This window comes from Carettochelys insculpta, chromosome 9, assembly GCF_033958435.1.
Source record: "Carettochelys insculpta isolate YL-2023 chromosome 9, ASM3395843v1, whole genome shotgun sequence".
Taxonomy (NCBI): Eukaryota; Metazoa; Chordata; order Testudines; family Carettochelyidae; genus Carettochelys; species Carettochelys insculpta.
Window position 1 is genome coordinate 7,836,051 of NC_134145.1, and position 13,775 is coordinate 7,849,825.

Here is a 13,775-nt window from a genome sequence, read left to right on the forward strand (position 1 = left end):
ATCTGTACTTTCAAGGATGAAGAGAGGGCTGAAGACATTAGATTTGGCCAAGATATTGTCACTCATTTCTTTAGCAAGAGTGGTTTTGCCACTTGACTCTACAGAAAGCTTGTCTACAAGGTGTCAGACAGCTGGTGGAAAGAATAGTCCATATGACTGAGAGAGTATGACAGTTGGGATTTAGTAGATTCTCATGAGGGTGAAAAAAAAACCAAGGGGATGTTTTTATATTTAAGAGAATGATTGAGGATAAAGATGAGACCAAGCCTCCTTCCTTCCCTTAGGTCCCTCAGGCGACCAAAATAATAAGGTGGCTGGAGCATATGACCTATGAAGAAAGGTTGAAGGAAGTGGGACTTTTTAGTCAGCAGAAGAGAAGACTGAGGAGGGACTTGATAACAGCCTTCAACTTACTGAAGGGAGGTTGCAAAGAGGCTGGAGAGAGCTGTTCACAGTGGTCACAGATGGCAGAACATGGAACAATAGCCTCAAGTTGTGGTTGGGAAGGTCCAGGTTGAACATTAGGAAGAACTTTTTCACAAGGAGGGTGGTGAAGCATTGGAACAGTCTACCCAGGCAACTAGTGGAGTCTCCATTCCTGGAGGTGTTTAAGTCTCCTTGACAATGCCCTGGTTGGGCTGATCTGATGGGTTTGGTCCTGCCTAGGGCAGGGGGTTGGACTTGATGGCTTTTTTAGGTCTCTTCCAGCTCTGTTGTTTTACGATTGTTGTAGGCCCAGTGACAGAAGTATGATAGCGCCAACATCACAAAGCAACCTTTGTACAAAACTGACTTTCTGTGCTCCATTAATCTATAACTACCTCGCAGTGAAACCTGAGTACAGCTATAATTGTCATCTGGGCCAGAGAGCTGCTGAGGTAGGCATTTGTATTCGTAAAAATCTCAGTAAAGAATGGTTTAAGTTACTCGGTGCTGTTGTAAGCTGGTATACAGATGCTTCGCTCACCCTCAGTTATGTTGCACACACAGGTGGAGCGATAACAGAAGTCTGTGCTTCGGAGGCATGAGATCTTGGGAAGCGAAATTTCTCTACAATGTTCACCCTATGCAATGATAGAGCTTTAAGAAGAGAATTAACATGCGAAATGAAACATCACAAAGGCATTTAATAGGTTATCATACTGCATAACATGACAGATGACAAAGGAAAAAGGAGACAGATGAACTTGAGCACAGATTTGGCTACACTACACAGCTTTCAGTAACATGGCCCTGTCACCAAAAGTCCACTGTAAACGCTGTTTGTTGGCATTTTTGCCAACAAAATACTCCCATTCCCTCAGAGCAGGGCTCATATTGTCAACAGACATTTCTACTATTAGCTCTCTTTTGTAAAGCTAATTTCCATGGACGAAAACATTTTGCTAGTATCACAGCTGCAGGTATATCTGCATTACGTAGCTTTTAGTGACCCAGATGTGGATACAGCCCTGCTGGCACTTTTGCTGACAAAATACTTCCACACCCTATGAGCAGCTTTTGTTTTGCAAAGCAGCGTTGACATCTGTGCTTGCCATAGCACAACTTTGTTAGTCATGGGGAGAGGGAGGGAAGTTTAAGTACCCAAGAGTGACAAAAATTTGGTCAATCAAACACAAGTGTAGACATAGCCTAAGAAAATCTGGTCCTATTTGAGTTTTATTTGTGCTTTTACTCTTGTTACCCCGACTAACCAAAACACCCATAGTAGGGTGACTACGATTCCAGCTTAGCTTACATACCAGCAGCACTGTTAATTGCATTTCAACTAAAGAATTAGTGTGGGGGCCCATAAGCTATTACGATAAGATGGCGATAACACCTGCACTGACTTTCAGATTCTGTTAGGCAATTAGAATAAAACCTTTTTACTTGTAAATTGATTTGACCTGGAGTCACCAAGACATAAAACTGGAATCTCACAGTGAAAATTTTACAGAACTACTTTCCAAAGCAGAATTGCTTTTATGGATGTATCAACTTAAAATCTTGGCCTCTGTTTCTAGGACTCAGGCACATCAGGAGATCAGTTCACTTGTCTGATTCAAAATACCCTTAAGTTTTAAAAGAGAGAAGAAAGACATACACTGGTGTAAGACAATCTTATTTACAAAAAGAGCGCTCTCTTCCTCCTCCATTCAAGTAACGTGAGTTACTGAAGAAAAAAATAACATACATCTGAGGAATAAACATACCTGTAAGAACAATTAAATGCAGCATCACTGGTAGGTGGCGTTCAGGCACTTGGGAATTAAGCTCTTGTCTTTCTGAAGCCACATAACACATTTGTATCAAGATTATTTTAAATTGGAGTAGGAGACGGAAATGTAAAAGATTAACAATGTCACTATCCCTTGATGTTCTGTGAAGGAATTACACATAACCCCTGTCCATGAAGACTTCATAATTACTGCCACACTGTGTATGAAATAGTCGGCTGTGTGCAGAATCCAGATCCGAAGGCTACCTGTACAGTCCACGATATGCACAGAAAAGCTCAACCTTTTATTACAGCAAGTCCTGTAGGAGGCACAATTTTCTTCCTTAAGTATTTTGCAGCAAATAAACGTTTTAGCTTGTAAACATAAAACTTACAAATGTTAGCGCTTGCCTAGCACTGTGTGTTCTTAAAATATTTTTCACTCGTTTATGGATCTCTTCTCCATTTGCTGGTGTAGACCAACCAGAGTTAAATCTATAAAAGAGGGGGGGAAAATCAAACAAATATTCTTAGTTTAAAGAGGGACAACACTTTTTGCTGTGAAGCTTTTTAAATTAAGAAACACAAATTATTACTGTCTTTGTGGAACATAAGAAGGTTGACATTCAACCCTCTCTTTCTCTTCTGGGATAGAGCTAAAGAAGTGATGCTCAGTGGTCCAGGAGCCAAGTTAGTAATCAGCTCAACCCAAAAGAGCTACAGTAGTACAAATTCATTTTGTTGTTAACTACCTACCATATATTTGAGAAAGTTTGTTTGTCCAAGAATGGCTCTTACACGGTAAGAGCTAGAACCATCAAATTCAGTACACAGCTTCCCTTTTCGCAACTGAAAGACTGGTCAGAATTTGATTGTGCCCGGAAAATGAGCCATGCCTGGAATGGGAAAGGGAGGGGGCACAAATAGGAGAGATGCTGTACTGTATGGTAACCACTGGGGGTCACAAGCACTGGGACCACCTATAGTGAAGAGTGACAACCAGGGGCAGACACTCCACCAGGGAAGTGCCCAGCTGGTGTTGGAGCTCCACATGGCTGGCCAATGGACCTGGTAAGTGGCCCCGCTGCCACAAACAGTGCTGGATGAGAGAAGCAGCATGGCCCTCCCAGGAGACTTGCCCACCCCCCAGTCAGCTGGAGGCCTATGGATTGCTGCTGGACCTTCCCCCCGCCTCCAACCAGCTAGAGGCCAAGGGGGCCAAGCAACCACAGACTGGGGCTGCCCCTGGTTCCTTGCTCCCCCGCCCCCAACCAGCTGCGGGTCAGGCAATGGGGCTCATAGCCCTTCCTCCTGGGAGAAGCTGCCATCTTGGAAGTGCAGCACCCTCAGGAGGAGCCACTAGCCAGAGAGTGCATCTGCAGTCTCCGCAAGGGGAGTTCCTGGCCACAGCAGTCACACCATCACCACCCCGGTAAGCTCACCCTGCTCCCAGCTCCTTTCCCTCATTCCTGCACTCCCATTCCCTGAACTCCCCAGCCCACACTCCTCCTTCCTCACCCCCTCCCTGACTCCAGCCCCACCACCCATCTCTCTCCTCTGACTTCTGCAACCCCCACTCCCTGCTCTGAGACCCCCACACCAAACCCTCTTCCCTCAGTCCCCTACACCATGCCCTCACGTCAGCACCTGGAGCCTACTGCTTTGACCCCACCCCATCCCACCCAGCCCCCTGCACTCCAACCCTTTGTCCAAAGCCACGAGACCCTCAAAGCAAGTACGGCTGCTCACAGCCCACATTGGCTGTGGACTGCCATTCCCGGCCAATGGGAACTGCGGGAAGTGGTGCAGACCAGAACTGCCCCTGCTTTCACAGCTCCCCAGCCAAGTAACTTCCCAGTCTCCACTCTCAGGCTCCTCCTCCCATCTGTCTCTGCCACACCTTCTCCCACATTACAGTCCCCATTATCTCCCCACACTGGCTCTTAGTTCCAGGCTCTTTGTCCAGCAGTCCCAGTTTTTCCCCTTCCTGACAAGCTCCGAATCCTCCCAATCTAAGAAAAAAAGATCAAGGTTAGTAATGTGATCTTCCAACTACTTCCGGTCACCAGTTTCTAATCTTTGCACAGGAGAAACTGCCACTGAACGTATGCATGTAAAAATGTAGCTCTGCAAGCAATTCAATCATGTCAGTTCTTATTTTCACAAATGAAACATGGGCTGTGACAGTGCGGCACTTTGTCTCATTCATATAGCAATTTCAATTTTTCAGATTTACTTGTGTGGTTTAATATTAGCAAGAAAGGTCAGACAAGTTGCTGTAGTTTATAGTATTTGCTTTTCTGAAACAGGAAATAAAGCAGCTAAAGTTAATTTGGAGGATTTCAAAGGACTGTTATTGACCTTATATTTACAATTATCCTTCAGGGGGTCATACACACTCTCTTTGCTATTTTATTCACTCAGAACAGATATACCCAGGTACCACGGGAGAAAACTATTTACTGCAAAAGATACATGCATTTCTTCAGTGGTATTACTGAACAATCCACTAGTGTGCACTGTGGTACAAGAAATGTTTGTTGATCACATAAGCTCTGAACTTAATTTACAAAATCAAAACCTTAAGAATGATTAAAAACAGTATCAGCTCCTTTTTAATTAGTTTTGCCAGTATCTTTACTGTCTAATTTTAGTAATAACTACAAAGCCGAATCCACATTTTAAGTCATAATATGAATATTTACACCAATCAAAACTCATCCTAAAATAAAATGTCAGAAAACCTAATGCCCATAATCAAAATTAAAACAAATTTAATGACACGATAACTCCTGTTGGAGATATTTTTTAGAATGGGTTTCAGAGCACAGCTTCTTAAACTATAAATAAAGGATTTTTAGTTGCTTGAAACTACTAATAATGTAATTTAAAAGCCACTAGCTACTTATTTATATGATTAAAGTGACTGTATTTTGTTGCAATGTTGGATGAAAAGTCATTTAGTTTCAATGGCTGTTTGCCCTGATAAACTCCTACAGCTGTATTTTGTCATACTTCCAATTTTCTTCAGGAGTTGCAAACATTCTGCAGTTACATCAGTTTAAATTGTTTATTGATTCCAATAGATTGTATAAACACTTTGGAAGTATAGCTCAGTGACCTAGAAAAAAGCTAGACCACAGAAGTTTTCATCTCTCATTTCAAAGATGCTATGTCTCGGGTGCATAACTATTTTCCCCTGGAATGTGACTAAAGGCATCTATTTTCTTTTACAAGGTAAGGTTTGGTTTGTTTGTTTTTTCCCCAAGTCACACAAAGAGACAACATTTACCTTAGTGCAAAAAAAGAACCAAGTCTGGATGTTCTAACATAGATTATTATAATTCTCAGACATTCTTTAGGATGGAATAGACTATTACTAATTTAAATATATGTGTGCATAAGATATAAAAATCAGCTTAAAACTATCAACTTTATAATTAGTAGTTATTATCTAATGTCGCACAGTCCAATCATTCATTTGCTCATATCACATATCAGCAGGAAATCCTACACTGTCTTGGAGAGCAGAAATAACACGAAAGTTTACCAGACAAAGTTTGCTTTGTGTATTATCCATTCCCCACCACCAAACCTCCCAACAGCGTGTGTAGTTGTTTGCATGTGGCCTCTGTGAAGAATTTATCAACTTCAAAGCAGAGACTTCATGCTGAGAAGAAACTACATACAAGAACAAACTATCACAGGACAGAAATCAATAAAGCACTGTAGTAGCAGATTCACAATTGGAGAGCACTACTGCAATACAGAAAAAGAAAGAAGAAGAAAATAACTCCTTAGATAAATATAACCAGACACACAGCTTAAAGAATATTTGAGGAACTACCCATAAAACAGGAGAGATTGCCCAGAAAACCAAATACAGGTATACTTGATTCTAAAATGGACAGGACTTGGGTATGTTGTATCTCGGCAGTGCTCATTGTAGTCACTTGGTTACTTACTAAGAACAATTCATTTGGAGCATATATTCCCAACACAGAGATGCTGTAACTGTTCCAGTAACAGCGGTACGGTTTGTAGCACACAGCTTATTTCAGTTTACAAATCACAAGACACTATTCTGGTATAAGCAACCTTATAGTGATACAGCTGTTCCCACTTGATAGGAATTTTACTGTTTTAACTGTGAAGGAATAGCTAAAACCACCCATTTTTTTAATCTGTACACAAGTACTAAATCAGACCATGGGAGTACATAATTGTTTTGAGTGGTTCCTCTGAGTGCTAAATTCTGTAAACAGGGTAAAAATACATCATCCCATCTAATGGTCCCTCAGTTTCTCTCCATCCCTAAGATCCCTGTGTAGCGCTGAGCTCTGAAGCAGAGACGAGATAGCTCTATAGAGGCTCGTAGAGAACAAGAGTGCTTGCTGATAAGTAAACTCATTAAATTAACAGCATAAAAGGTTAGCCAACCACCTTCTTCCAAGGGGGTTGGTCTTAAACCATTGAAGAAAATAATGACTGTAGGTGTCAACTGACCACTTGGTGGCAACTGTGCCAATTTCAGGTAAGGGTACATTCCATGTACATACCTTCAACTTCGAAATGCCCTTGTTGATGAACCCTTTAAGGAATCAGGCACAACTCATTTCTAACATAATTGAACACATTTCTTATCCCTCTTGACAGTCTTTGATCTTGGGTGATCGACCCTCAAATTCTTCTCCAGAGGCCATAAACTATCTGACTTCTGAAATGTCATTGTCCTGTTTAAGTAAAAGCTAATGCTCTTGACATTCAAGGTGTTCAACTTCACTCCTCAGCACACTTACTGAGCATTGTGAAAGACACAGAGAAAGATATCTGTGACTGAGATGAAAACTCAGACATACATTTGTCTAGAACTTGGGGTAAAGCTTTAGTAGCAACCGGTCTTTGTGGAATATGGTATAAGGTCATCAAGGCCTGTAATGAAACACTCATGAGGGGAGGGATAGCTCAGTGGCTTGCACATTAGCATGTTAAACCCAGGGTTGTGAGGTCAATCCTTGAGGAGGCAAATAGTTATCAGGGGCAAAATAGATATCAGGAATGGTGCTTGGTCCTGCCAAGAGGACAGGGGACTGAACTAGATGACCTCCAGAGGTCCCTTCCAGTTCTAGAAGATGTATATCTCCAATTTATTTATTTTTTAATGGCAACAGAATAGGAAAGCTTCATTGAGTGGCAATGTAGAGAGCAACCCTAAAAGGTCAAACACCCCACCAAGAGTTTGACCAAGTTCAAGACCAAAAGATGAGTAGGTTCCTGAACAGGAGTGCGTAAGTTTGTATGATTTTTAAAAGAATTTTTACCACAGAATAGACAAAGCCAGAGACCCTTTTCACTGGGCCAGGGCCAGAGTAAGCAGAAGTGGCAGTTTCCAGGAACAGTTTTAATAATAGAGACAAAAAAAAAGTCTAAATCAGTTTGAACAGGCCAAGAAACTGGTCACAGCTTCTATGATGAGCAAACTTTTAAAGAAGTAATTCTACAGTATTTACCAGTATCCTGCTTTCCAGTGGATGACTGTCTGGACTCCACTATTTTAAGACATCTTACCCTAAAAAGGTAATCTCTATAAAGACAAAGGATCCCGAAGACTGTACGTATTACCCTGCTGGGACAGGAGATCTTGATTTAGGCAAGACAGTAAATAAACTACCCTGGGACTAACTTGGAAGCCAAAAACTTGAGACAAAATCATGACTCCATTGAAGTCAAAAGCAAAACTCGCACAGACTTCAACAGAGCCAGGACACACATGGTCAAGTGGACCCATGATGGATTAAGTAAGATCACCCAATACTATGCTACCAAAACTTTCCCAGTACTCTGAGAATGAGGAAAAAACAGAAGAATGTAGTAAGAAGAGACTCTTGCCAATGTCAAAGAAAAGAGTCCTATATATGGACCCTTGACTGTTCTTAAGCAAATCTGAATGTTGTTTGTTGTTCACAGTTGTAACAGATGAATCCATGTCCTCTCAATCCCACCTGCCAGGAGTCACACAAACACCTGAGGCCAGATGTGACCGCTCATGATGATCTACATCTTTCAAACTGAAATAATCAGCCAGGCAGGCTTGTTTTAAACACTTGCCAGGCACAGAATGGAAAGGATTCCATCAAATGGGAGAATGCTTCAGTTTCAACGCTCAGGTTGCCTCCCACAATACCAGAAGTGACTCTATATTATGCCTGTACATTCTTTTCTCAGCTCCTACCAAACAACTTTGATCTTTAATTGGTGGAACCCATTTCAATGTTTGTAAAGGAGTCCCAAACAAGAGGAAGATTTCAGCTTGAGGTTTTGTATCAGGCTTTGACATCTAGCAAGGGTTAGCTGCCAAATTACTTGTTCTTGGGATGTACTTTCATAGGAGAAAGCCACCTCGGTTTACATGCTACTGGAACTTCTGATCCAGAGCTTGCTTTTGGAAACGTCAGAGCATTTGGGCCCTTTTTGAGCATCACAGCCATTAGTGGAAGAAGGGTCAATAGGCAGACCATGAGTCAAACTCAGACTTGTAGGTGCTTTACAATGGACCCCAAAATACATTTGTTTAACTATTATATTTTAATTATTTCCTCTAGAGTCTGGACATTGACCAAGAAATTTGAACTTTGACAAAAAATAATTGACTATCCTTGCTTACAATGCCCTTCTCCAAGGTATCAAGGACACTTTAAAGCATGTGTGGGGCAAGACCACCACCTCCAAACCCATTGTCTTAACCTAGTATCTCTAAGACAATGACATAAAGACACCTCAACAAAAACAAAAAAAATGAGGAAAAATTAAAAACAGAGAAAAGAAAATGTTTCATCCAGGGCCCAACAATCTCTTTATAATTAGATTTATTTGTCAAATACTAAGAGAGAAAAAGGAAGTAGTTTTATGGCCACTCTGGCAGGAACCAAGGGACTATTAGAAAATGTAAGGTATTGATACCCTTGGGCTACGTGATGCAGAACTCAAGGGAATTGTGCAAGCCTCTGCCACCTCTTCCCCTTCCATATATTGCTCAGGAAGGTTCTGGAAGTATATAGCTATGTGAGTCACACCAACAGTGGAGCTCTGGGAAGCAATATCACAGAGGACACTCACTTCAGACCTGCTTCGAAAAGAGGTCAAGTTTGCCTGTTGTCCTATGCTGATGAGCATTATATAGGCTATCAGCTCAGGGCAGGTCTACACTGTGAACAAAGCCGAATGAAGTTACTCATCTCCAATTATGTAAATAGCACAGCCACAGTCAATGTAACTTAGTTCAGTTTCCCATGGCATCCCCACTGCAGGGGATTGATGGGAGAAACTCTCCCATCAACTTCCTTACTCCTTATGGCTGTGCAGAGTACCATGGTTGACAGGAGCATGAGCAGTTGTCGATTTAGCACATTCCTATTAGACTAGCTAAATCGACCCCCAGGAAATCAATCTCCAGAGCGCTGATCTACTAGTTAAGTGTAGTCAAGACCTCAGTGCTCTCCATAAGTTTGGTTCAAAATAGATTGGAGACAATATTTATCAAGTCACCACAACATCAGGCTCTAGACTCATCTAGAGATATGTATATTTTGTTATGCTCTCAGTAATATTGACAATAAGTTGATTTGACCAATGGTATTTTAATTCATTTCGCAAAACTGACCCTGGCTACATGTTTGCCAACTTCAAATGTAAACTCCAGTATATATTCAGTTAATCCTCAGCAATCTTAGCAGAACTAATATTAAGATCAGGTTCAGAATAATTTTTCATTGCTCCTCTTTGGTTTCTTATTTTGTGATATTGCTTCTACTGAAACGTTTCTTTGGAACATTTTCATTTTTAAAAAAGCCTTGGCTCTCAAGGAAGGAAACTGTCGGTATTTACTAATAACACTGGTGTCCCTATTGATAAGAAACAAAACACTTGGTCATCTGATGGGATTCTGAATTTCTGCTGGGACGAAGCCCGTGAAATCAAACAGCAAGAATATTGACCTGATTTTGAGCTGGACTGGCAAAGATGAGTACCATGCACAAAAGAGTTAAAGGTTGTTTTTGAAGTGTTTGTCTCTCCTATCTCCTGCCACTGAAAGACTCACGCAGAAGGGGCAACATTGATTAGGTTGGCGTACTGACCTTAACTACACAAACAGGGCTATCAGATACACAATTAAGGAGAAAAAAAAAAAGAACCATGAACACACACAATACACATTAATCTCTCAGTGACAGTAGTCAGAATGCCAGAAGTAACAACAACTAGTAAAAGTGTCAGGCAGAGGCTGCTGTTAAGGGGACACCAACTTAAACCATCATACGGATTTAAAATCCAGCTGTGATATGCACCACTTCAATAGTTATTTTTAAAAGAAACACTAAAGTAAATATTCTATTTATAAACAGAAGCTCGGATTGTATTAGTTATAAAGATAACAAGTATTGGGGTTACAATTAGAAGTGAAAAGTTCAACACATCTTCAGAATATTTTACAACTGCAATCACCACAGTTAAGTTCCTTATGTTTAGATCAATTTTTGGAACATTAGCATTTTCCAAATATTGAGGAATTGTTGCTGAAGATCTGCAATAGACATTCAGGGCCAAAACTTGGACTTCAGTTATACCAAATATTTGAAATGTGCAATTGGAGATGAGATTTTTATTGCCTTGGTTTTGGGACCCATGTCAGTTGGGCTGTACTAATGCATCTGATAGAAAACTGGCACCCGAAATTTTGGATATGTGGTCCTTTGATGACACTTCAAAAGGCTACATAGAACAGGAAATCCACAGTCATTTTAGCCTGTATGACCCCAAAAATTCAAACACTTATGTAAACATTACTACTATTCACAATTGCCCATTATCCCAAAATTTCATAGACAAGAAATAAAAACAAGCCTTTACCTTTCTCTAAGAGAAGAACGGTTTAGTACAGGACTCGAGAGATGTTTCTGCAGTGAGGAGGGTGCTGACTGTATTAATGAACCAGTAGAACGAAATTTCCTACTAGCAGTATTCAAGATCGGGTGCTCCTCACAGCTGTCAGAAGAGCCATCTAAGTCTTTCCCATGATGAGACCTGATAAGCTGTGAGACACAAAAACGACAGCGCAACTTCAAACAATACAGAATAAGTGTCTTGGCTATGCCAGTACATAAACTAATGGGGAGCAGGAACGTACACTTCATTTTATATACCAAAAAGTGGAAAGTTAAAAATTAGACGTGTGTGTTAAGCAATACACATAAGGCAGTTATTTACAGAGGTGCGCATATATCAATGGAATGGGAGTGGCAGCGACCTTCATAATTAAGATGGTATTCCATGCCAACTCCCACTCTACTGGCCATTTTCAGTCACTTATATCCTTTAAGTTTTCACCTTTCCAGCTGAAATTTTCCAATATTGCCTTCTGAATGGGCACATTTTAGTCTCAGCCAAAACTCTTCAGCCACACTGGATTATCAGGCAAAATGGCGCTGGAGCGGCTCTTCCTCATTACAAAGGAATTTCTGCATTATTTTTGGAGCAGCAGGAGAGCGGAAACAAGTTACAACTCAAATTCTGAAACAACCCTTACTGATGAAAGTGCCGTGCAGATTTCTAGCGAAGAAAGATGTTGGAGATTTCCACTGAAAGTGTTCCCTATTTGCCCAAGCTATGACCCTTTAACAAACTGAATACTACATCTTTGCAGTGCATTTTGTATGGGTTCTCTCTTGAAGCTTGTAAAGTGCTACGGAAAGCTACACCTGCAAGCTTGAGTGACTGGATTTGTTGTTAATGAAATATGTGCAAGCAATGCAAAAGGGCTTAGAAGGAATGCTATATTCCTTAAGCTTTACCAAAAGGTTTTCTACTGTGATGAATCTTTAGTATTTCTCCATCTCTATCCAGCATCTCACTCCCTGCTGGTCCCATCAACTAAGGCCAAATTCTGCACTGACACTTTGATCTCTAGATATTGCTCCAGACCCATAAGAGGGAATCCTTGGTCAAACAGCTTCGCACCAAAGATGTGGGTGGGATAAGGATGTATATTTTCCAGCTTAGCTTGTAGAGTTAGGGTAACAGGACACATTTCATCTTGTTTGTTGTACCCACTTACGCAGAAATAGCATTTGCTAGATCAATATATACTAAACAGAAATGTTGTAAGCAAGACATGAGAAGTCATTCTTCGGCTCTACTCTGTGCTGATTAGGCATCAACTGGAGTACTGTGTCCAGCTCTGTGTGCCACATTTTAGGACAGAAGTGGACAAATTAGAGAATGTCCAGAGAAGGAAAAATGGTTAAAAGTCTAGAAAATATGGCACAGAAGGGAAGACAGAAAGAATTGGGTGTGTTTAGTCTGGAAAAGAGAAGACTGGGAAGAGACATGATAATAGCTTTAAAGCACCTAAAAGGTTGTTACAAGAAGAAGGGACAAAATATATTCTTCTTAACCGCTGATGATTGACAATGGGCTTAAATATCAGCAAGGGAAGTTTGGGTTGGATGTTAGGAAAAAACTTCCTAATTGGCCCTTTAAAGCTTCTTGTGCCCTATGGGAGAAAGGAATTGTTTTTGTTATTTTATACCAAAAACTTACAGGAACGCAATACAATTCCAAGGATTACTCTTTTCTAGCCAGGAACCCCTCTGAAAAGCAGGGCTACATCTGACCTCATTGCACAATAGAGCATTTTAAGTGAACTTTAACCAAAGTTTAGTTCCTCATCATACCAAACACAAGACCTATATTAACAAATAAAAGCCAGGATCATCCAAACTTTTTGGATAATTCTCAGATCCTCTTATTCTACACAATACTAACAACATCTCGTTCTGAGCTGCATAATAATTTTTGGCAACAGAAAAGGTGTCTTCCCTTCTGCCTTTATTTATGTTGGAGCCAGGAATGCTTAAGGGCACCAGGAGAGTGATGAATTTAATCTGTATCTATTACCTATGTGCTCCAAACAAAAACTGCTGCTAATATCTTCTTCCCCTTTCGAGAAAAATGGATTTAAAACATCCATCATAAAAGCATATTCAGACATTCTTGGTACAGTGTCACTTATCACTATGGAACAATCCAGAGGCAGCATGATGCATGAGACTTACACGCCGCATAAAACTGCAGTCCTACACAGTGAAAGCTGAGAAGAGTGTATGACCTGTATCATAGTTTTATTCTTTTAATTTGCTTTCCTTCTCCCTCCCTGTATCACCTCTTTTGCCAGTCATTAGGATATCTAACTGGCCACTGTTGGAAGACAGGATACCCAGCTAAATGGACCTTTGGTCTGACCCAGTATGGCGGTTCTTATGTTCTTAATAGGGCATACATGCAATAATTAATGGTCTACTAGCAAAATCTAGAAAGATGAAAATTAAGAAAAAAAAAAAAGGACAGAGTAAATAAAGAAGTTAGATCTCATTTCACATGTATGTCAGGGGATGAGATAAACAATCCCCTGTATCCCAACCAGAAATGTGGGAAAAGCAGCTAGCTGAGAAAGAAAAGCCAAAACTTGAGAATAATCACAAGAGCCAAATATTTGAAGTAACCAGCATCAAACTAAAAA

General features: G+C 40.7%; 1 protein-coding gene across 1 annotated transcript in view; it reads right to left on the bottom strand.

Annotated features, from left to right (window-relative positions):
• Positions 1–13,775, bottom strand: part of SPATA6 (spermatogenesis associated 6) — a 53,326-nt gene that overhangs the window by 10,523 nt on the left and 29,028 nt on the right. Inside the window, exons 10-11 of the mRNA XM_075002824.1 lie at positions 11,108–11,289; positions 2,596–2,695 (exon numbers count right to left, since the gene is read on the bottom strand). Coding sequence (XP_074858925.1) covers positions 2,596–2,695; positions 11,108–11,289 — 282 coding nt within the window. The remainder of the gene's footprint in view (positions 1–2,595; positions 2,696–11,107; positions 11,290–13,775) is intronic.